The 24,924-nt window shown below is 38.1% G+C and overlaps 1 protein-coding gene and 1 pseudogene across 10 annotated transcripts in view; one reads left to right on the top strand and one right to left on the bottom strand.

The window, feature by feature from the left end:
- The first annotated feature begins 2,118 nt into the window (after positions 1-2,118).
- LOC114292644 (uncharacterized) lies at positions 2,119-10,855 on the top strand. Of its 9 annotated transcripts, none has more exons than XM_028236643.2 (8): positions 2,123-2,348; positions 2,475-2,562; positions 3,314-3,409; positions 4,612-4,683; positions 5,302-5,352; positions 8,274-9,084; positions 9,242-9,491; positions 10,338-10,855. In XM_028236643.2, the coding sequence occupies exons 6-8, from the start codon at positions 8,288-8,290 to the stop codon at positions 10,527-10,529; spliced, it is 1,239 nt and encodes a 412-aa protein (XP_028092444.2). In that variant the 5' UTR covers positions 2,123-2,348; positions 2,475-2,562; positions 3,314-3,409; positions 4,612-4,683; positions 5,302-5,352; positions 8,274-8,287; the 3' UTR covers positions 10,530-10,855. The 9 variants fall into 9 exon arrangements, with proteins under 9 accessions (XP_028092445.2, XP_028092444.2, XP_028092446.2 ...); XM_028236645.2 differs by lacking the exon at positions 4,612-4,683 and adding an exon at positions 4,748-4,824 and having other exon boundaries at positions 2,131-2,348; XM_082878976.1 differs by lacking the exon at positions 4,612-4,683 and adding an exon at positions 4,743-4,824 and having other exon boundaries at positions 2,131-2,348.
- Positions 10,856-12,683: 1,828 nt separating this feature from the next.
- LOC114260986 (putative inactive histone-lysine N-methyltransferase SUVR2) overlaps positions 12,684-24,924 on the bottom strand; it is a 40,401-nt pseudogene continuing 28,160 nt past the window's right edge. Inside the window, exon 12 of the transcript XR_014336779.1 lies at positions 12,684-12,844. The product of XR_014336779.1 is annotated as a putative inactive histone-lysine N-methyltransferase SUVR2 (transcript). The remainder of the gene's footprint in view (positions 12,845-24,924) is intronic.

Here is a 24,924-nt window from a genome sequence, read left to right as displayed (position 1 = left end):
AAAAACTTTGGTTAATACAATGATTTAAAGGCACAAAAAAGTAAGTGAAAATTACTTTCATTCATTCAGATCTTCTGGCTTGACTGTCTCAATGACAGAAATGGACGCAAAAGAAAGAGTCAAAAGACAAACAAAAACAAACAAGGAAGTGATGTCCGAGTTAACACCCCCGAAAACACCAACCTCTGACACAACAAGACTGACTTAATACAACAAGACTGGCATAATACCTAGTTCAAAAAGTAAAAAGTAAAATAAACAATATTTTCAAAGCGCTAAAATAGTGCGTGCCATGCACTACATCTAGAGTAAAATAAGCGCATTAACAGGTGGTTCATCCCTGATCGCATAGTCACATTATCCCCCAAGTTCATCGATCCAGCGCCGATAGACTTTATAGGACCTTGTGGGGTGATGACCTTATTGTCAGTCATATATTGAACTTCATGGCGAAGACAAAAACAACCGTTAGTGTCATAGTCGGTTTGCTGATGGAAGGCGTAGTACTTCGCAGCTTTATACCTAGCTGAAAGGGGATCAGGGAGAGGCCGAGGGTCAAAGGGTTTGAGATGGCTTTGTCCTATGAGGATTTGGAGAGCTTTGGATAAAGTCATATAAAGGGGATTGATAGTGCGGTTACCAGTCCTGACAACAGGTGTTGACTAGGTTTGATGATCTCCAACAAGTGTAGGATTGGAGCTGAAAGGGGTGTTTCTGATACGGCAGCCCTTTTTATGACTTGCCCCTTGATTCGGAATGCTCTCAACCTGAGTGACAAAAGTGTCATCCACAATTTTTGCAACAACTGCAAGCACTTACTGTTTGTTCAGTCCTTTGACCTTTAAAGCCTCAATAGCACGTCAGAGATGTGCATTAGGATCGATACTTGCCTCGGCCTTGTTCTTGCCCCTCGCTTTAGCTTCGCCAAGGGATTGGCCTTCTTCAAATCCAGCCCGTCCCAAGATTGGGGAGCCATTTGACATGAAATTCTTGGTATGTGATGTGGTCCATGATAGAGCCAATATCCCAAAGGCTAGATTTGACACAGTTCTTTGAAGATCTTCAATCATGCTTATTAGCTCAGAAGTAGTGGGTTCATGGGTTTGAGATGATTGAGGTTCAAGTGCATCCATCATACACAAGTTCGTGCTTTCTGGAATGAACACATCAGGCTTGGGTAAATGGGCTGGGGTGATGTATATGCTGGGGTTGTAGGTGGATGGCAGTGTATGGATTAGATTAAGATGTGGAGGTGACGGGTTAGTGGTGGCCTGAGATCCTTTTGGTGGAGCTATGATCTCTTCGTCAATAAGATCCTGAATCTTATGATGGAAGCAGATGCAACGGTTTGTATCATGACCGTGCTGTTGATGATAGGGATAGGTATAGTATTTAGCGGGGTCATATCTTGGTGGAAGAGGATTTTAGAGGGGTCGAGGTTTTAGGAGCTTTAGGTACCCTTTTTCTAGCAACATTTTTAAGGCTTGAGAGAGACTCATGTTAAGAGGATGAAAATTTCAGGCTTGTGTCCATACTCCAAACCAATCACCAATTACTCAACATAAATCGTGGGCCTTTGTGTCTTTCTACCAATCAAAATCTTATGGAACATCACGTGTTTATACTCCGACGATACTAAATAATCACCAAATTTAAACATATGATAATTTACTTATAAGATTGTAAAAATAACTATTACAATTAGTTTGGCATCCTCCAAAAAATCTAAAAAGTCAAAAAGTCACTATCCTATTTAAGTCACATCATCTTATTTAAGTCACATCATCTCTCTAACACATTACTTCAAACCCAACCCAAATCCAACCCATATTTCATAAAAAGTCAAAAAGTGCACTTATTTAGTCTTCCCAAACTTGGCCTTAATATTCTCACTTAATATTTAAGTAACTTTTTGAGACTAATAAATTTGATTACTAATACATTGTTAACATTTTTAGAGACTAAATATTTTTATCATTATTAATTAAAAACATGACCAAATATTTTTATAATAATGATAAAGATCACTAATTTAGTGATTTTAAATCCACCTTTTTAAATCCACCATTAAAAAGGTAAAAATATATATATATATATATATATATATATAAACAGAACAAACAGTGATAGTGCGAGTGACAGTGGGTAATGGTAGAGCTCCCACTCATTTTTCATATTTTTTTCATTTTAGCCATTGAAAAGTCGGGAACTCACTTCAGCCCTCACGGGTTAGCGATCAAAAAGTTGCAACTCTCGTTCTCTCTTTCAACGGGTTTGCTCTCTCTCTAGAGCTCCAAGACAGATTGGAAGCATCCATGGCAGATTTGCTCAATCTTCTTCAAATTTTGGTGCGTTTCTCTTTCTCTCTCTCTCTCTGCGCCTATACACATATATATGGTTAACAATATTGATCTGATTATCTCTTTTTCTTTCTCTTCATCATTTTCTACATCACAATCTTCAATCAATGGAAGATTTCATCATCGATTCATTGAAGAAGAATCTCGGTTGTCGATTTACTTCTCTTCCGAGTTCTCTGTCACCTGGTATCGAAAACCCTTGGTCAGTACTCTCTAAACTGTTAAAATTATTGATATATATGAAGTTTAAAACTCTGAAACTCTGATTTCTAAATATATAGGGACCAAGTAAACTCTGTATCAGAGTTTTGTATATGAAGTTTCTGATCTTAATTTCTGTAAAAAATTTTTTTATATCTTTTTGTGTTTTGCGATTGTTGTTCGAGTTTCTATATATGAATTTTTCTATAATTTTTTACCTGATGGATTTGATGAATGATTTTTTTTTTCCTTCCCATTCATTGACTGATTGATATCAGAAACTTCATAATATTATATCTGTTACTCACTTTTTTCTTGATGGATTTCTATCTTATTGGTGTTTGATTGAACGACTACAATTTTATAATTTTATATTTTGCTCACCATGTGTTTGACAATATGCCTAATGATGATAGTGTGAAAATAATGAGTGTGTTCCATAGATATGAATCACATAGTTGCTTTAATTGTTGGTTTTACACTTATTATACTATGGTGAGAGTTATAACTTGAGTTGCTCAAGTTGGCTTGCTTGAGGTGCACCTTTTTGTGTAACTTAAGCTTCAGATACTTCTTTTTGTGTTTCCTTATTGCTCCAAAGCCTAACATAGTTTTTAAATTTTCAAGAAATAATAAACATATTTGTTCTTCATTAGATGTTGCAAAATTTGCTATCTTGTGGTGTCACTTCTTACACATTGTCTTCCATTAAAATGCTTCTTAATAAGCAATCATGCCCTTTCCTTTCATAGGTTACTTTAAAACCAAAGGTTCCAACCAAAGCTGTATGTGCAAAGCATCTTGAGTTGAGAAAAGAAATATTGACTTTATTGAATCTTCAGAAACAGGTACTTCTACCTAAGGTTCATCTTGAATTTGCATCTTTTTTCATTGTTAAAATATTTATATAATTTAAGTTTGCAAATGTTTTGCTGTGCTTTGACTGATATTTTAAGGTTGTGAATTTTCTTTATTGTGGTTTGCCTTTTTATAGTTTATAGAATCCTTAAAGTAACTTTAGGCCATGTTTGGATCTTAGATTTATTGAGGGAAAGCAAAATGAAATAAGAACAGATAGGAAACGAGACTAAAGTAAAAGTAGTTAAATTTATTTATTATTATTTTTTTTAATGCTTTATCTGATGGAAACAACTTCTTGAAAAAACCTGCAATCTTCACATGTGCCAGCAACTTATAGCAAATTAAACTAATAAATCTCTAAATTCCTAACTTCCACAAACTTAATATCCTGTGAAGTTCTCTTGTTGCCCTTTGATTTAATATCCTGTGTTTCCTTCTCTTTGTTTTCAGTGCAATCCATAATTTCCTCAATGTTTAGCACAAAAAGTGTCTGCTCCATTGATTTCAATGAGGATCCATTGCGGCGCACATTGTCTCGTTATTTTCCTCGTTTTCCTTGTTTATGTCAAGTTTTTAATAATTTTAGAATTATACATATCATTCATGGCTCTGTTAACATTTGTTGTTATGCATAAGGGGTTTTGTCTAGTTCTATACTCCATGATGTTTATTCCCATTTTTTTATTTGTTACCTTCCCCAAGTAAGTATGTGAGATTTAGTTAACTAACTCCAAAATCCTATTTGTTCAGAACAATGAATAAATTGCGGGCTCGTTTTATAGAGTATAGGCCTTAATCTTGTTTGAGAATTTTCATCAGTGTTGGATATCACAACTTTCATCTTATTTTTTAATTGACTTTATTGTATTTTTCTAGACGGATGATGATCATTATTCAGAATATGTTGTTTCTAGCATTTCAATATCTAATGATTATGACACGGCTGGTCCCTTATTTTATTTAATTGCGCCTTTTGATCAAGTTTATTTGTTATGTCCTACGTATATGGCATATATTATGGACACTAATGAAGAGGAGAGAGTTAAGGTATTTTTCGTGTGTCTAGTTTTCTGTGATATCATTTATGGCCTCATATTTAAGCAGTTCAAACGGTATACACTCTTTCCATTCATTTGTACTTTAGAATTAAAGCTTGCTTATTTGTCCATGTTATACAATCTTACTTCAGGGTAAAACAGTTGAAGTCAGAAGAGCACATTTTGAAACAGAAACTTGAAGATTTACAATTCTGGATGCTCTAGTAGGCTGCCCTCTACCATGTTATATGCATACATATTTATTTGTTTTTTCTTTTTATAGTTCAGGAAAAAAAGGCATAGACCATATATCATTTGCAAATTTCGGCTATTTCAAAGGCCCAGCTGAAGCCTCTGTTGATGCTGTAATGTTGCTTGCTATTTAGTATCCTACATAATCCATCTAATTTCTTGCTTTTTACATAGCTAAATATTTTATGAAGGTTTGGTAGTGTTTTCATCAAATATGGGTCATTTTCTTTAGGGAATTTGGAGACCTTACTTGCAAAATATGTTTTTGCTAGCTACCGTCATGGATGGGAATGTTTTTATTTCTTTTTAACATTTAGAGTAAGGAATTAAGGATCCCACTTTTTTTTAACCCTTGGAATTTTTTTGATTCTAATAAATCTGGTATTGTCTGCGCAATACCCTGCCTCTGCCTCCTAGTGTGGGTCACTTCTTCTCAAAGGAAAGGAAAAACCAAAAAGGGTCAATTTATTTGCAATGTCTCTTGATACATAGCTTTGATTTAAGAAATGTAATTGCTATTTACATTTTAGTTCTTTCTAGAGCATCCTCTTCAAATATAAATCCTAGTTTCTATTTCTTTTCTTCCTCAGATACACCTCATTCTGAAAGAACTTGTGAGGAAATCACTATCAGCAACACAGGTAAACAATCTTCGATTTTTCCCCCCCCAGTGAGATGGATCATCTTTGGTTAGTAATATTTCTTTGCAAAATAATTTAAATAATTAACTACCTAACATCAACATGTTTATATTTCTACACATTTGGAAGTATTCAAGTTATTTGGCGCATCTGACATGCATACTTCAGTCAGCTTGAAATTTAGTTGGTAACTTTAATATAAAATTGATCGCTAATTGTCATTTTCAGCAACATTTTCAAAAATTGGTCACTAAAGACTTTTCTGGACGCACTTTTAGTGACTTTTTTAGTGATGAATTTAATTTTGTCACGAAAACCATTTAGAGACCAAAATAATGGTTTTAGGGATCAAAATAATTGGTCGCCAAAGGTGTTATATGTTGTAGTGTTATCACACACATTGTGCCCACGATCCATTTTGTGTGAGGCCGAGGCGATAAGTAAAGTAAAATGTAAATTATAAAGTTGGTATAGTTTATTTTGCCATTGAATTTTTAAAACATAAAATTATTGATGTTCAATTATGTTAAATTTGTGTATAAATATTATACTTAACAAATTCTAAAAATTAAATAGTTTGAATCAAACTATCGAGGTCGATCGTAAAATGGAGTTACTAATTCCAATTGCTCTCTAAAATTAAATGACAAAATTAAGATAATTCAAACCCAATATATACTTGTATTAAGTTTAATAATTTAAATATTATTTTCTATCAATTTGATTTGACAAAAATAAAAAATAATTAAAATTAAAATTAATAAAATAAAAAACGAGTTATTTCGTTACAGTTTTAGGATTTTGTACTTGAAATATTTCCTAACTAGCTTGATGGCGCGTCCAAAGAGAGTTCCGGGCCCCTCCTCTCTCTCTCTCTCTAAAATATTTTCCCCCTTTTTTCTTCTTCTTCTTCTCTGTCTCTGTGCCCTATCGCTCTCACTCTCGCACACTCTCACTTCACTCCGTTTCAAATCGCTCTGAAAAAAGCTGGTAAGTTTCTTCTTCGATTGCATCGTAGTCTCTACATTTCTTCAATTTTCAAATTTTCTTCTTTTTTGTTTTCCCGATTATTAGTTTGAATGAAAAAAGAAATCAGTTTGTGTTATTTTTATAATAATTTATGGGTTTTCAAATGCGAAATGTATTTCAATCACTACCATTTGGTTCTTTCTTTCTTCTAGGGTTTGTTTGGGCTTTGAATCGCCAAATACATTGCTCTTGTTTAGCTATATCTGGGGGAAACTTAAATGTTCCTCACATTTACAGTTTTGTTTTCTCTTTGCATGGTAAATAAGATTAGCCTTAAGAAAAATAAGATTATTTTTTTTTAATTTATAAATTTTAGTGAAGCATTGTGTTTATTTAAGCTCTATTTATCATGGAACCTAAAGATTTCTTTATTTTGGGTTACTAATAAATTATTGAACCAGTCTTGCGGCCATCATATAGCGATCATGATTTCTAATCTGTAATTGAAACTTATTGGTTTGTACATTAGGGGGAAAAAATAACCAAACAATAAAAAAAAAAAAAATTTAAAAAAAAAAAAAGAGAAGAAAAGAAAGAAATAGTCAAAACAGTCAATTGTGTTATCACTTTGAGAAAAATTTAGTTGGTAACTTCAATAATCCCAGTTTATTGTTAGTCTCGCTACAGAGAGATTGGTTTTTAAGTTTTGTAGTAATTGGAAGATCTGTAGCTAGCAGTAATCATTTTATCTGGATATTTGGGTGGAGCGAAATTGGGAGGTGGGTCGGGTGTAACGGCCGGTTGGGTCCTAGGGGGTGAGTTGGGACATCATGAGGTGCCACGCGGCGGACCAGGTGGAACGGACGGTGGAGATGAGGAGTTGGGGTGGAAGATACCGACCTCGTAGTAGTCTAGTGAGGGTTGTGAGGAGGTTAGGGTTCATGGTTTTTGTTGGTTCAGTGACATTCTAGGGCTGACGTGGCGTGTTTTGGAGTTTGTTTTGGCAGTGGTGAGCTTTGTCGTCTTCGTCTTCGTTGGGATGGGTAGGGCTGAGGTCAGCAACGAAGTGCAGTTGCAGGACATCGTCTCTGGTTATCGGCCTACACAGTCGGACCATTGATCTCAAAAGTGATAGAAGGGTACTTCCATAATTTAACACTATGACAGTGTGGGACGGACCAGATTGTTTTTGCACCTTAAGGCCCCGGCTTCGCTAGATATCAGGCCCAATAAAATGAAATCCAAACCCAATCTTAAAAAAAAAAATTATAAATTCAAAATTTATTTGTTTAGGGCTAGTTTGATAATGAACTATTTTAATTATTATTTTTTTATTTTTATAAAAACATATGTAAAAAAGAAAAGAGAATAATGTGAAAACTTATAATGACTTTTTAGTCACTCCCCAAACAGAGTTCATTTATTTAGGGCTCGTTTGATAATTTACTAGTTTAGTTACTTTTTTGATTTTTATAAAAAAAAAAAATGTAAAAAAGTGAACAGAATAATGTAAAAACTTGTAATGACTTTTCGTTCATTCCCCAAAAAAGGTCTTAATCTAATATAGTAGAAATTACAGTTAAATGGTAGTTTCACAAAATAATTATAAGTTAATAATTTTTAAAAAATTTTAGTTATTAATATTTATAAATTTATCACTAATTTAAAATTTTTGTAAGGCATACACTCTATTTCCCTTACAATATATATGGGCTGTTATTCATTAATTTTATTTTAAAGAGTGTTAAATAAATTTAACCCTTTTTATAATCATTTAAATGTGAATTATTAAGAAAACAAATTTGGGCATTTAACAAATGTTTGATTTTAAGTCATAAAAAACATATATTTAAACTTTCATCATAATTCAATTAAATAATGCAAGAACTAAAACTAATATTTTTAAACAAATGGACCCAACTAATTTTTATTTTTTTGGTCTGACTGTGTAGGTCGATAACCAGAGATGATGTCCTGCAACTGCATTGCGCTGCTGCCCTCAGCCCTACCCATCCCAACGAAGACGACGACGACGACAAAGCTCACCAACACCAAAACCAACTCCAAAACACGCCATGTCAGCCCTAGAATGTCACTGAACCAACAACCCCCGAACCCTAACCCCCTCATAACCCTCACCAGGCTCCTATGGGGTCGGTCTCTTCCACCCCAACTCCTCATCTCCACCGTCCGTTCCACCTGGTCCGCCGTGTGGCACCTCATGATGTCCCAACTCGCCCCCTCGGACCCGACCGGCCGTTACACCCGACCCACCTCCCAATTTCGCTCCACCCAATTTTCCTGCCAAAAACCAGGCATTCTCCATCTCTACGTGGGCCTGCCTTGCCCCTGGGCGCACCGGACTTTGATCGTTTGGGCACTCAAGGGCCTCGAAGATGCCGTGCCGGTCTCGGTTGCCTCGCCGGGACTGGACGGGTCATGGGAGTTCCAGCATAGGGATATCCCGGATGGGGATAGGGTTGTCCCTGGTTTGGATAATGCAAATGGCCGTAAAACCCTTAGGGAGGTTTATAGGCTTCAGAGAGGGGGATATGATGGCCGGTCCACTGTTCCGATGCTTTGGGATGTGGAGAGGAAGGAGGTTGTGTGCAATGAGAGCTATGACATAATTGAATTGTTCAATTCGGGTTTGAATCGGTTGGCGAAGAATCCTGATTTGGATCTTTCACCGCCATCGTTGAAGAAAAAGATTGAGGATTGGAATCGGATCATATACCCTAATGTTAACAATGGTGTCTATAGGTATATTGCATATGATTCAACATTGGACTTCAAAGAATTATTGAAACTGTTTGTTTAAATATATATCGGATTTATGATTGATTGATGCCAGAGGATTGTTGAAATTTTGTGTACAAGTCATATTGAATTGTGGTTGTATGGTGGTTGCATTGTGCAGGTGTGGATTTGCTCAGAGTCAACAGGCGTATGATTCAGCAGTGATTGAGTTGTTTAGTACATTGGACATGGTAGATGATCACTTGGGCAGTTTTAGGTATTTATGTGGTGATGTGTTGACCCTAGCAGATATATGTTTGTTTACAACTTTGATTAGGTTTGATCTTGTGTATAATGTTCTGTTCAAATGCACGAAGAGGAAGCTGATTGAATATCCAAACCTTCATGCGTATATGTGTGATATCTATCAGGTACCAACTCGTGCTGTGACTGTTATATTCTTAAATAGTCAAATGGTGTGGAATATCTGATATATAGGGTTATTATGTTAGCTTGCAATCTACAACTTACCCATTTCAATGTTCCTGGGACTCATTGAGTAGAAACAGCAAATCTAATTAAGATCGAAATGCTGATTGGAAGAGGCTTTGTATTCTCTCTTTTCTTGATAAATAAAGGGTTTTATTAGATTTGTCATATTTGACTATCTGGGTGAGAGAACAAGTTGGTGATGATGTACATGAATTTTGGTGATTTCAACAATCATCAATTCATCATCTGTGCTAGATCGGTCTGGTGTTCACTGTTTTATTTGGCATGGAGACCATGTTTTTTTGTGAATGAACTCCTTGCAAAGTGTTAATACACATAATTGAGCACGAGTTATTCCATTTATTGAGCAACAGGATAAAACCTTCTTTAATTGCTTCATCTGCACATCAATATCGAAGTTTAGAACCAGCCTAACAGTGGGAGGGACGGGGAGAAAGAGAATACCACATTGCTTTCATTGATACTCTCACAACCTTCTAGTATGTGTGTAATATTAATCCTTCAACAGGATTATCTAACTGAATAAGATCTCGTATTTTCTTAGTTCAAACAAAAAGCAAGCAGAAAATGTAGTAGTTAATGATTCATAGTTGCTGATAATCCATAGTAGTAAAACTGGCATATGTTTACGCCCATGAAAGAGCATCCATCTAGGAAAATAAGCTCTTTGGCAATGAAGCTGTTAGATATTATAATCTTCAGAGCGTCTCACATCTGTTGAAATTTCATTACTTCTAACCTTGCAACGTTCGTTTCCTGAACAGATTCCAAAGGTTGCAGCAACTTGCAATTTTGGAGCAATTATGGATGGTTACTACAACATTCTTTTTCCACTGAATCCAAGCAGCATTCGACCTGTCATGCCTTCCGGCTGCGAGCATGAATTCCTCTCTCAACCTCACAACAGGGCATCTCTGTCATCGGTAGATAAAAATGTACAGGCACTTGTTTCATAAAGTTTGCTTGTAGTACGTAATTCAGATGTATTACTCACCTTAAGCTTGCTTTCAGTATGTAATTCAGATGTATAACCCGCCTTACTGCACATTGTGAATTTGTTGTTGTATATGATGCTAGCCTTTTGATAGAGTCGAATAGAGAAAAATGATTCACGTAGCCAATCCCATTTCATGGGACTTAAGGCTTGGTTTGGTTTATATGCTGTAAACATTCCTCCACAACCTGTATAGAGGGCTTTCTGCCTGTTGATAAAAGTAGAAACCGAAATTATGTAAAATATGTAAACTGCCAACAATGAAATAGATATCGATTGTATTTGCTACTCTCTTGGCCAAAATGCTTCTCAAAGCCTCTCTTATTTTTCTTCTTCTGGTCAAATAATGGCTCTGCTAACTTTTGTGTCTAGGCAAATCTGTCAGTTTTTGTATTGTGATCAATTGGTTGTGATTATGGTGAGATGATCTAATGACCGAAAAGGAATGGTAATTGTGATAATAAAAAATTAAAAAAAAAAAAAAAATTACTTTTACATTATTGGAGTAACGGTGCCAAAAAAGGGCAAAATGACACCCGTAAGCTGAAAAATGGCTTTGGTTTTGCCAATTTGTTTATATCTATTTAAATATTTTAGCATTTTGAAGTGGGAGAAAAGAAAATTGAATTTTTTTTTTTTGGTTGGAAGACAAAGAAAATTGACTTGAATCTTGCACCGAACTGGCTTCGGGAGGTAGAGTGGTATTCAAATATTTACTTTCACATGTTGTCATTGTATATTTTGAAGTTTATTAATAATAATAACGAGAGTAAAATAATCTGATATTTTTTGCACCTAGTGTTTGACAATATCCTTTGAAAGTCAATATTTGAGTCTAATCAGTTTGTTTGGTTTGAATTTTTTGGATTAAGTTCTTTGAAAAATGAGTTTTTTGGTTTTCGTTTTTTTTTGTTTTTAGTGAATATTTTTCAAATTTTAAACATTTTTTTTACTTTTTTAAATGCACCTTACTTAGATGTATCTGAAAAGTAAAAAATTTGTCAAAAAAATATTTTAAAAAATTAATAAATACATAAAAATATAAAAAATGTATTGAATTCTTATATTTTTATTTGTATTTTTGGTATTTAGTAAATTTTTAAAAGATTTTTTTTTACATTTTTTTTTTAACTTTTTAGGCGTATTTATGTTAGGTGTGTCTAAAATGTAAAAAAATTACTTCAAATATTAAAAAAAATTTAGTAAAAAGAAATACGAAAAATAAGGAAGTAAAATTTTCTGAAAAGTGTTTTTAGAAAAATGGAACCAAGCAAATATATTTCTACCTAAGTTTACAGTGAGATTTATGAATTTTAAATTAAAGAATTAGGTCACTAATTTGAAATAGCTCAATTTTAAATATGATAATTTAGACATGAAATTTCTAGATAAAAACATCAACGAAATGAATACTATATTTGAATTTAAAATTGGAGACAGAAAAAATAAAAAGTAAAAGAAAGCTACTTTTTTTCCCTTCCCCCTTGTCTTGTATTCGAATATGGAGTTTCACATCGACCACTAAAATCAGACTCAATCAGGGGGGAGTGCTTAAAAAAGCAACAAGTTAGGAAGACCAAACCTATAAAAAAGTTAAAATATAAGCAGCTCTTTCGTCGCTTGAAAAATAAAAAAACGACACCATACACAAAACACCTGCTAAAACAAAGTCCAAGATAGACAACTCCATTTCTAGAGACGATTCTGTGGTTCAAACCCACGCAAGCCACTAGAGACACTGACGATAAGCCTTGCCGTTGGGCAAACCACCCTTTCAAGCACCATCACTGATAAATGATAAAAGCCAAATAAGGTAAGCCTAAAGCCAGGGAACCAACATGGCCAACCATAGTTTTCAGCAAATTACTCTGCTACATAAAATACACAATATGAATGGGGCAAACAAGCTTTTATAAGAAAAGGCAAATTAAATACGACTTTTTTATCCAGTCTTTGCTTAGTGTAGGTAGCCTGAATCTGGGAAATGGACACAGCCAACACTTATTCTCCAGCAAATTACTTTATGCTACGAATACAACATAATAGGCATGGGACACACAAGCTTATAAGTATCTGTCAAGTTAAAGCTGTGCCACCATTAAAAATAGCATCCCGAAAGTCTTTCATTATAACCCCAAAATCCAGTCAATTGAGAGGTTATTATAACCTCTGGGAGCAAAGTCTCATTAACCAAATTTACTTCAACGAGGGAAGAAAAATAGTGAATGGCTTCCTGAAACCCACATGTTCATCTTCTACTCGCGGCAGATCTAGATCCTGTGCCAGATAACAATCACAGTTAGCAGTAGCTGAAACATGAAGATAATCTTATACCAGATGTGGCTGCAAAAATTGACCAAAACTCAAATAATATATTACTCATTATGAGGTTATTTACATCCTGCCTTAATTCCAATAGTTTAAATTAAGTGAATCACACAACAAAGCCTAGGTGTAGATGGGATAGCCAATTTATAACATATGAAAACAAAGGCCAATGAGGACAATGATGAGACAACAATGGATTGGGAAATAAATACATGAAACAGGACAAGAGGAGAATCAAAATCTCATGCTTCAATGTGCTATCCAAAACAGACAGTACCGCCTATTCAATCCCAGATTAGACCATGGAATTCAACTATGTAGGCATACCAGTATGTAGGGCTGCAAACGAGCCGAGCCGAGCCGAGTTTTAGTATGTTTGGGCTTGTTTATTAAGATTTTAACGAGCTCGAGCTGAATAAAAATTTAACGAATCAAGCTCGAGCCGAGTTGGCTTAGGCTCGACTCGAGGTCAAGCTTGTTCACAAGCCTTAACGAGCCAAAAAATTTATAAATTCATATTTTAATTAAGGCCGAATTGTACATCATTGAGGCCGTTAATTAGAATCTCTTAACTTCACTTGCTGGTCAAACCGTATACTTTATGTGTGTTGAATGTCAAGCAAGTTGTACATAGTTGGAGCATAAAGTGGGCAAAAAGACAGAATTTGGAGAGAGTTGACCGAGCCGCACGTGCGTTGACTTTTTTTGGGAAACTGTGCCCGACATTTTAAACCTGTTAGGAAGGGATCAGAAGTATAAAAAGGCAAGGAAAAGGCTAGATTATGGTTCGGAACTTGTTTTGACATAAAGAGAGAGGCTAGGGTTTGGAAGGGAAGAGAAACAAAAAGCTTCAAGGATGTCTCCCATGGTGTTTTCTTCTCCATCTACCTCCTTCCACTCCTCCATGAGTGGCTAGTCTCATTTTCTAGGGTTTTGATAAAACCCTAGCCATGTAATTATTTAGTTTTCTTTTTGATTTTTAATTATGTAAAGATTTGAACATTTGTATGGTGATTGAGAAGTTTCTTTTATATATTTTTCATTATTTCTTCAAATATTTGACTTTTTGTGATTGTTGAATGTTATCCATGCAAGAGTTTTCTATTCCTTCACATTCAAGGTATGAGACGAACCATACTATGAGGAACGAGTCGTATCACTACCTTAGTTTAGAGTGAACGATTCGTATTACTTGAGATGGTTCGTGCTCGTACATTAAATGTGGTGATCTTCTTGTCAAATGCTTTGAGCTTGTAGTTGCGAAGCATTAATCCGTTCAAACCATAGCATAATTGATTTCAATTGGAAACCCTAATTACGTGGCTAGTGGTGGACTCTTTGCCCTAGTTTTTCCCTCAATTCAGTAAACCTAATTTCATTTATTATTGATAATTTAATTTCTTAGTTTAATTTATTTGTTATTAAATTAGGCTATGAACAATCAATCTTTTTATCAAAATTAATTTAGGAATTTAACAATTAAATTAGCTTAATTTCACAATTGTCCCTGTGGATCGATACCTGGACTTGTTATTATTCTAAAAGAATTTGGTGTAGTTTAGGGTTTATTTTTGGTGTGTTCAACGACCCATCAAATTTTGGCGCCGTTGCCGGGGACTTCTGGCGAAATTAGTTAATTTAAAGTTACATTCTTACTTTAATTTTTAGTTTAGGATTTTATGCTTTTGTGTTGCTAAGTGTGCAGAGCGTTTGAAATTGGAGCTATCATTGAAGTGCAAGCGGAGCGTAGCCGAGCTTTTAAAAAAAAAAAAAAAAAACCGCAGCACTAAAGTGAGTAAACAGAAGCAACCACTCACAAGCAAAGCACCAAAGTGCTAAAACGAAACTCAAAGCTCAAATAGAGGTTGGAGACAACGTCTACACGTTAAGCATCCGCAAGACGAGTAAAGCGTTTTCGTTGAACCGCTGTGAGTATTTCTCCTTTAGCATTCTGCTTTCGTAACTTAGTGCACAGAGTCGAACTTTTTGTGTGTGTGTGGGTAGTGTATGCACGGGCGCTGTTCTTGTCGCCCTGAATTGTGGAGTTTGGACCTTGAACTAGAAAGGACTCTTAGGAGATTTAGGGCCTCTGCTCGTGTTTCTAGGCTTGAATATTCATATTCATACATTGAGCCATTAGAGATGGCAGATCCTAATGTCCCGAATGTGCCTAACCGGATCCTTAAGGATTATTTTACACCCACTGCATATACATCACCATCATGCATCCAATTACCCAACACCACTGCTGCTTATTATGAGATTAGTCCAGCACCATACAAATGCCAGCACCATACAAATGCTCCTATCATTCTATGGACTAACTCATGATGACCCTTATAAGCATTTGAATCAATTTCTGAAAATTTGCTCAACAGTGAGGATCCAGAATTTCACAAATGAGGCCTTAATGTTGCGATTGTTTCCATTCTCGTTAAAGGATAAAGCCAAACACTGGATAAATTCTTTACCTCCTAATTCAATCACAACTTGGGACCAATTACAGCAACAGTTCTTGGAGAAGTACTTTTCCATAGGTAAAACCAGCCAACTTAGGCGAGCCATCACAAACTTTGCTCAAATGGATGGCGAGCAATTCCATGAGACGTGGACCTTTTCCAACAGTATCCTCACCACCAAACTGCCTGATTGGCAACTTGTTCAAACATTCTATTATGGCTTAACTAAGCCGCACCGCTAAATGGTGGATTCGTCCTGTGGTAGGACATTTATGTCTAACAATGATGCCGAGGCATGGCAATTGTTTGAGAACTTAAGTGATAATTCCCTTCACCATGCCTCCGCAGCCCGGCAAGTCCAGCAACCAGCAGTTGGAGCCCCGAAAAGAGGAGGCATTTATGAGGTCGGGCAAAACCTAGAGTTAGCCCAACAAGTAGAGGCATTGTCCCGCAAGATGGACCAATTGTTAGCTACGGGCCATGCCCCTACCCAGCAAGATCAGCCTCAATTTCACGAGGCATGTGTTACTTGTACGAGCCCTGCTCATGACTTGAGTGAGTGCCCATCGGCATCACAATTTCCGGAGTTAGTCCAAGAGCATGTGAATGCGGCTCAAGGATTCTTCAACACATATAATCCGGGATGGAGAAATCACCCTAATTTCTCATGGAGACCCCCTTCACAAGGCACTTCTTACAATCCTCCACCACCAAGGCAGAATTTCAATGATTTTGCCAACCAATCATCTTACCGACCACCGCAACCTTATAGACCCCCACAACCGTACCGGCAACCACAACCCCAGCCTGTTCCTCAGGGCAACTCTGCCTTTCAGACTCAGGTTTTGGAAGTTCTCTCAGAACTGAAGGGGTTAGCACCGGTAGTTCACTCCCACACTCACTCTATTGCCAAGCTAGAGGCCCAATTGGGTCAAATGGCTAACAACATGAATCGAAGAGAGGAGGGAAAATTACCAAGTCAAACTGTGGCCAACCCTAAGGGACAATACGGGGCCGAGAGTTCGGGTGGGAATGGGAAGCAACATGAGCAAGTGCAAGCGGTGGTTGCTTTGAGAAATGGTAGGGAGTTAGAACCTCAGTCAGTTACGTCTGATGCAACTAGAGTTAAGAAGGGTGACCACGGTGGTTCACCTAATGAGAGCAAGGGTGAGGGGAAAACACTTAAGAGGGATGACTTAGTCCCTAGCGCTTCACTTGAGCCCAAGGCATCATATGTGCCTAAGGCACCCTTTCCCCAATGCCTTGATACACCGTCTCCTTTTAATAAGAAGGCGGCATCAATAGAGGCAATGATGGAGGTCTTTAAATAGGTAAAAATCAACCTCCCTCTGTTGGAGGCGATTAAACAAGTACCATCATATGCCAAATTTCTAAAGGACCTATGTGCGCAAAAGCGTAAATCTAGGACACATGTGTCCCAAAAGGCCCTACTCACGGAGCAAGTAAGCTCCATCTTGTTGAATGACACATCTCCTAAGCTTAAGGACCCGGGTGCCCCAACCATTGCATGCATTATAGGGGACCATTTCATTGATAGGGTCTTATTAGATTTAGGGGCTAGTATCAATTTGTTGCCGTACTTTGTGTACGAGGAATTTGGGCTTGGCGAGTTGAAGCCCACTACTGTTACTCTTCAGTTGGCTGACCGGTCCCTCAAAGTGCCACGTGGCATGATTGAGGATGTGCTAGTTAAGGTTGATAGGTTCTACTTCCCTGTTGACTTTTTGGTATTAGATATGGAACCGGTAGCCAGTTCTAGGAAACAAATCCCGGTGATCTTAGGTCGACCTTTTTTGGCTACGGCCAATGCATGCATTAATTGTCAGACCGGGGTTATGGAAGTTTCATTTGGTAACATGCAAGTGAAACTTAATGTTTTCCAAGCGTCCCAACAACCTCATGAGAGAGAGGAGTGCTTATTAGTGGATGCTGTGGATGAGATTGTGGAGGTGGCTTTGCCCTCCATTCTTGTAGAGGACTCTTTAGAGGCTTGTCTAACTCATTTTGGGTTTGAAAATTTTAATATTGATGGGTCAGTTGAGGAGGTGAATGTCTTGCTTAATGCTTCTTCTACACCGGATTTTCCTCCATGGAAAGCCCGGTTTGAGTCACTTCTTTCTCTGTCGAGAGAGCCTGCCATACCATCTTTGGTCATACCACCTACACTTGAGTTGAAGCCACTCCTGGCCACACTTGAGTATGCATTTTTAGGGCCCCAGGAGACTTTACCAGTCATCATTGCATCTAACTTGATTGCAAAGCAGGAGAGTCAGTTAATGAGTGTTCTCGTGGCACATTGGAGTGCTATAGGGTGGTCAGTGGCTGATTTGAAAGGGATAGATCCCTCTGTGTGCATGCATTATATACACCTAGAGGAGGACACCAAACCTTCTCGCGAAATGCAACGAAGACTGAATCCTAATATGAAAGAGGTGGTGAAAAATGAGGTATTGAAATTGTTGGATGCGGGTATCATATACCCCATCTCAGATAGCAAGTGGGTGAGTCCCACACAAGTGGTGCCCAAGAAATCGGGCATCACCGTTGTTGAGAATGAGGGAGGAGAGTTAGTCCCCACGCGAACCACTATTGGGTGGCGAGTGTGCATTGATTATAGGAGACTAAATTCCTCGACTAGGAAGAATCATTTTCCCTTACCTTTCATTGACCAAATCCTAGAGCGGTTAGCGGGGCAGGATTTTTATTGTTTTCTTGATGGCTACTCGGGGTATAATCAAGTCCCGGTGTACCCCGTTGACTAGGAAAAGACCATATTCACATGCCCTTTTGGCACTTTTGCTTACAGACGCATGCCCTTCGGGCTATGTAATGCACCGGCGACCTTTCAACGGTGTATGATGGCCATTTTCTCCGATATGGAGAAATTCTTAGAGGTTTTTATGGATGACTTTTCGGTGTTTGGACTGTCTTTTGAGGAATGCCTTAGGAACTTGACTAGAGTGTTAGAACGATGTACTGAGACAAACCTAATCTTAAGTTGGGAAAAGAGCCATTTTATGGTTCGTGAGGGTATAGTGTTGGGACACATTGTGTCCCCTCGAGGTATAAAGGTTGATAAGGCTAAGGTTGACCTCATTGCAGGCCTTCCTCCACCCAATTTCGTGCGTCAAATTAGGTCTTTCTTAGGGCATGCAGGTTTTTACCGTAGGTTCATCAAAGACTTTAATACGATATCACGTCCTTTGTGTAGTTTACTGGTTAAGGACGTGCCTTTTGTCTTTGATGAGGCATGCTTAAAGGCATTTGAAACACTGAGAATGGCCTTGACCACCGCCCCAATCATGAAATCACCAGATTGGTCGCTTCCCTTTGAAATCATGTGTGATGCTTCGGATTATGCTGTCGGGGCTGTGTTGGGCCAGGCACCATTTGCTATACACTATGCTAGTCGCACTCTCTCGGATGCACAATTGAATTACACTACCACCGAGAAAGAGTTGCTAGCTGTGGTCTTTGCCTTAGACAAATTTCGGTCTTATCTCCTAGGTTCCAAGGTCATAGTCTTCACTGATCACGCCGTTTTGCGGTATTTACTATCTAAGAAAGAGACCAAACCTAGGTTGATTAGATGAATTTTATTGCTTCAGGAATTTGACCTAGAGATCCGTGATAAGAAAGGATCCGAGAATGTGGTGGCGGATCACCTCTCCCGAATCCTCGTTGAGTATACTAGTGACCCTCTTATTTTGCATGATTCGTTTTCGAACGAACAACTCTTTGAGCTGTCACAAGCGAGCCCCCCGTGGTTTGCACATATTGTGAATTACTTGGCCATTGGGCAAATTCTGCAGAATTGGTCTAAGCAAGACAAAGACCGATTCTTTTCGCAAGTCAAGGATTACTTTTGGGAGGATCCGGAGTTGTTTAAATACTGCTCCGACCAAGTAATCCGGCAACATGTGCCGGAGAGTGAGGTGCATAGCATTCTTACATTTTGTCATTTTTCTGCATGTGGCGGTCATTTTAGTGGGCATAAAACGGCCGCCAAGATTTTACAGAGTGGGTTTTATTGGCCCACAATTTTTAAAGATGCCCATCAATTTTGTAGAACTTGTTTGCACTGTCAGCAAACGGGTTCGATGTCTTGGCGTGACATGATGCCAATGCCCCTATTCTTGTGGTAGAAATATTTGATGTTTGGGGGATTGATTTTATGGGCCCATTCCCGTCATCGTTCGGGTTTGAGTTTATTCTCTTGGTAGTGGATTATGTGTCTAAGTGGGTGGAGGCAATAGCTACCCGAACAAACGATCATAGAGTGGTAATTAAATTTTTGCATGAAAACATCTTTAGTCGTTTTGGGTTTCCTAGAGCCATAATAAGTGATCAGGGTACACATTTTTATAACCGGTTCTTTGAGTCGGTAGTTAAGAAATACTCTATCACTCATAAAGTTAGCACCCCATACCACCCTCAAACTAATGGCCAAGTGGAAGTCTCAAATAGGGAAGTAAAGCACATAATTGAGAAAACGGTGAGGCCGGACAGGAAAGATTGGTCACAGCGGTTAATTGATGCATTATGGGCTTACCCAACTGCTTATAAGACACCCATTGGGATGTCACCATATAGAGCGGTGTTTGGCAAAGCTTGCCATCTCCCGGTTGAACTTGAGCACCGAGCATTGTGGGCCATAAAGAAGTTTAACTTCGATATGGCTGCGGCTGGGCTCAACCGGAAATTGCAACTCAATGAGCTGGAGGAAATCCGGAATGATGCATATGAGAGTTCGAGAGTTTTTAAAGCTCGGACTAAAGAATTTCATGACAAGCACATTAACAGAAATCCTTTGAACCCGGCCAAAAAGTGTGGCTTTTTAATTCAAAATTGAGACTCTTTCCGGGTAAGCTAAGATCAAGATGGAATGGCCCCTTTGTGGTTGTTGAGGCATTTATTCATGGTGCCGTTGAGGTGCGAGATCCAAAGATTGGCCTCACTTTCAAAGTGAATGGCCAAAGATTGAAACCATATATAGAGGGGATTGGGAATGGAGATATGATTGAGTCCATTGCTTTGATGGACCCATTTTACTATGATAGACAGATTGATTTCTTGTTCTCTTTTCTTTCCCTTCTATGCTATTCTGTTTTTCTTTGTTCTCATTATGCTTTATTTGCATCTAGGAGACTTTAAATCCTCTAAAGGTGTAATTCCTTTGGTGTTAGCCGTGCCCGAACAGCATCTGACGGTCTGGTATAGCCACCTAACCGTGTTTGTAGTGAGTTCCTAGGAGACCAACTGAGACGGTGGAAACTAAAGTTCGAATGGCAAAGCCTAGAACACAAAGGTTTGGGATTTCCGAGACTAGAGTCTGGTTTAAATACCCAGGGGTGTGGAGATTGCTTCAAAACTATCTCGGCTTGAACTCTGTATGGCAGCCCCATAGGTTGAGGTAGCTTTATGTGCCTCGATTCTGGATACCGAATCAACCTAGTCTGTCACCCTGTTGGAGAATAGGGAAAGTTACAAAAACAGTTAGGGAGAAAAGTAGTACCCGTGGTTTTCGCGTGAAGATTATACCTTTAGTGGGCATTCCGTTATTTTCTTATGTGCTATATCTATTTCGGATGTCAATTGAAGGTAGAAATGTTAAGTATACTTTGGGTTGTACTAGCCTGAAGGCTATAAACTACTCTGGGTTTTATTACCTAGGGAATTCTGAAATGGCAACTTTATGCCATAACTTTGGTGCCTTTTGTTAGGTGCTGAGAGTTAGTTTTCCATTTTCTTGAAGCATGTATGCTTGCGAGTGCTTCTTGTTTTTGTTAAACTATGCTGTTGCAATGTAGCAGAAAAAGGTCATTGCATGCGTGTGGGTGGAAGAGACCCTCCGTAGCCTGCGTAAGGCATTGATGTGTGTTTTTATTTTTAGTTTGTGGCACATCTCTTATTAAGTAATTTATGAGATGCTTAGCTCTTTGTGGTCTCATTCATATTTAAGAGCAATTTAAGGTGCTTAAGCTTTTGTGGCATTATTTTATTTAAAGTGAGGCAACCTTGTGTTTTGTTCTTTTTCTTTCTAGTGAGTTTTCTTTGAAAAAAAAAAAAAACAAAAACAAAAAAAAAAGGGGTGTTATACTTGTTCCATTTAAAAATAAAAAAAACAAAAATTTGTGTTGTACTTGTTAAAAAAAAAAAAATCCCGCACGTGCGGCAAAACCCACGCACGTGCGAAGAACTCCCAAACTTTGTGAGTTGCACACTGCTTAATAAGTAGGTGCGGGAGTGGCGTGCGTCGCTCAAGCCGCATGTGTGGCATGGGCCCCGCACGTGCAGAACGTCGTGCATTATTTAAAAATAATAATAATAATAATAAAAAAATTGCGAATAAAAAAATCGCCGCACGTGCGGCCTGGGCCCTGCACGTGCGGGAAATTTGGTGATGGTGAGTTTGCACACTGCTTTAAAAACAGGTGCAGTGCGCAGGTGCGTTGACCATGCCGCACGTGCGGCTTGACTCCCGCACGTGCGGGACAACGATTTCTTCGGGGGGAAAAAAAAAAATTTTCGAGGAAATCGCCGCACGTGCGGGAAATTGTGAATTTGTGAGTTTGCACACTGCTTAATAAGCAGGTGCGGGGCCAAGTCCGAAAAAATTTTGAAAAAAAAAGAAAAAAAAAAAAACACAAACCTTATCAACATCTAACTCTCTCTCTCCCAATCCCTCTCTCTTTACCTCTCATCATATCTCTCTCTCTCAACCCCACAATCTCTCTCTCTCAACCCCACAATCCCACCTCCTTTTTTTTCTTCTTCTTCTTCTTCTTCTTCTTCTTCTTCTTCTTTCGTCTTCCTCACCACCATCATCTCACCGCTGGCATCACTTCCCTCTCCGTCCAACGAATCTCCGGCGACCACCATTTTTTCTGGCGAACTTCCATTTTTTTTTCTCTTCCTCCACTTTTTCAAGGTATTTTTTTTTTATTTTTTTTTCTTTTATGTGTAGATTTGTGGATGTAGGAGTCAATTTGTGGAGTTTTGGCTTTTGTTTTTCTGTATTGTTGATCTAGTGTTCATTCGGGAAAAAAAAAAAAAAACTCAGCAATAATGGTACTAATAATAATCTTAATTTAGTTTTTTTTTATTTGTTATATTTGTTTAGTTTAAATTATTTCGTAGTGATTCTGATTAGTTTAATTAGTTAGTGGATTTTGGATTTTATTTTTATTTTTATTTTTATTATACTTGTGTAATTAGTGATTTTATTTCTATCTGATTCTATGATGTCATTGTTCATTTAATTATTAAGTAGTTTAGTTTTTATTTTTTTTATTTTATTTAATTTTCTTCTCTTTAAATTAAAAAAAAAATGCTTAGTTTAGGTTATTTTATTCCATACTTTAGTCTCTTTTTTAGTTTAGTTCTTTTATAATTTAGTTTAGCTTAGTTTATTTTCTAGTTTAGTTAATTTAATTTAATGTCATTTTTATTCATTTATTTAATTAATTTCGTTTAAAAAAATAAAAAATAAAAAAAGGGGAAAATTTCATGTGGTACATTAGTGGGCAAACTTGTGCTTTCATATTTTATTTTATTCACATGATTGGTTCCACGGGTTTTGTGTCTATTTGCTTTTAGTGTGTGCAGGATATGAGTCGACGTGTATCTGCTCGGGCCTCCAAAAAGGCCAGAGGTTCCACCTCTTCGGCGCCACCACCACCACCATCCTCACCACCACCGCCGGGTGACTTGCCACGGCCGAAGTGGGCTTCACGCCCTCTTCACAAGCTCACGCAGTTCAACATGTCATTTTTTCAGCGTGACACAGACACTACTTGGGCCGTTGAGCAGCTCCGACTCCGGCAACAGTTGGGCGTTTGCTCTGTGATAGCGCCAACTTATCCTCGTCTGGTACGACTCTTCTACTAGAACCTGTATGAGACACCCACCGAGGATGGACTGCTCTCTATCATTGATGGTCATCTTGTCCACATCACCTCATCCATGATTGCCACAGTGTTAGGGTTTTTCGCCAAGCCGGAATATCAGCCCTTCCCGGAAGTTGAGGATCGACAGCCCATACATAGCCTCATCTAACAATACTTCCCGGGGGCCCACGGTGACCTCAGTTTCACATGCTTGCGGCGGAGCAAGCTGCCTAGCCGCTTGCTACTCATTGATTCCGTGGTCCATAAGAATGTCCTTCCACTTGGGCATCGAGCTGATCGTCGTTTGGAGTTTGTTCGGGTTTTACACGGGCATCAGTGTGGCTATCAGGTCCCGCTTGCGCATACCATCTGGATGCATTTACGAAAATTTCTACGACAGGCAGTTCAGCCTGATCCTATGCAGAACCTGACTTGGCCACTACCATTTGCCAATTTGTTGACAGTTGTGTTTGAGCTAAACCACCTCCCCATTGCTAAGGATGAGGAGATTGATAGAGGGTATCCGACTTTCGGCCAGCGGGAATGGCAACATAGCATATCTTGCATCCCGCAGCCAGTTGGTGCCCCAATTGATGAGGCCCAGGACCCCGTACACGGCCACCCACCTTATCCTGTTCCCGAGTGCCTCCCCAAGGGGACCCACTCTACATGACTCGCGAGGAGTACTTACAGCTTCAGCACTCTATGGATCAGGTCCACAGTACTCTTCGTGATCACCACCAGAGTCATGTGGAGTTGTGCACGGATTTTCAGGCGCATCGAGACTATTCTCAGGCGACCTTCGACCAGCTACATGCCGACAACCTCGCCATCCAGCAACGGGTTCAAGATAAGGCCTTTGAGACACGCTCTTTGATACAAGCCTTGTTTGCCCAGCATTTCCCACCACCGCCACCGGCTTCTCCATAGTACCCGCCTGTATATTGCTTTGTCTCTTTTCTTTTTCTTTTTCTGTTTAGTTCTTTCTTTTCTTCAAAAAAAAAAAAAAAATGTGTGATGTGTGTATATGTTACTCTTTGTCTACCTGGATGTGCACCTACAATTCTGGTAATATTCTCTCATTTCTCTTTACTTTTCCATTGAGGACAATGTCATATTCAAGTTGGGGGATGAGAGTTATATTTTCTTTTGTGCATTTCTATTTGGCTTATAATTCATGCTTATACCTGTTTCACTTGATTGCATTACTTCACTTGATGTGACTTTTTACTAGTAGGGTGATGATATTTGCATATGTTTATTGGAGAGCATAGTAGACTTGTATGAAAAGGTTTTACTGGGTAGATACTTGCATGTGATGTTTGCACGATGAGAATTGTCTGTGTTTGTGGTATTAGTACACTTGTCATGAGTATGCCTTAATTCACATGAACACACTATCATAGCAGTGATCTTTTTATTATAATCCCTAGTGTACATCATTGATAATAGCTAGAGTTGCAGAAAAGAATAAATGATGAGCCAAGATTCTTTAAAAAAAAAAAAAAACACACCACTTGAATAGTTTGGATTCGTAGCCTTTTTAACTCGAGTTATTAAGCCCGTAGGGGTGTCTCTACACCTAATGCCCTAAAACCGTCTGGTTTGGGAGTCATTGGCCCAAAACTTGCTACATGGGTTAATTAGAAAGCTTAAGCGA

This window comes from Camellia sinensis, chromosome 7, assembly GCF_055761805.1.
Source record: "Camellia sinensis isolate YWXY chromosome 7, ASM5576180v1, whole genome shotgun sequence".
Lineage (NCBI taxonomy): Eukaryota > Viridiplantae > Streptophyta > Magnoliopsida > Ericales > Theaceae > Camellia > Camellia sinensis.
The sequence above is the reverse complement of the archived record's forward strand: the minus strand, read 5'-3'. Positions and strand labels throughout refer to the sequence as shown.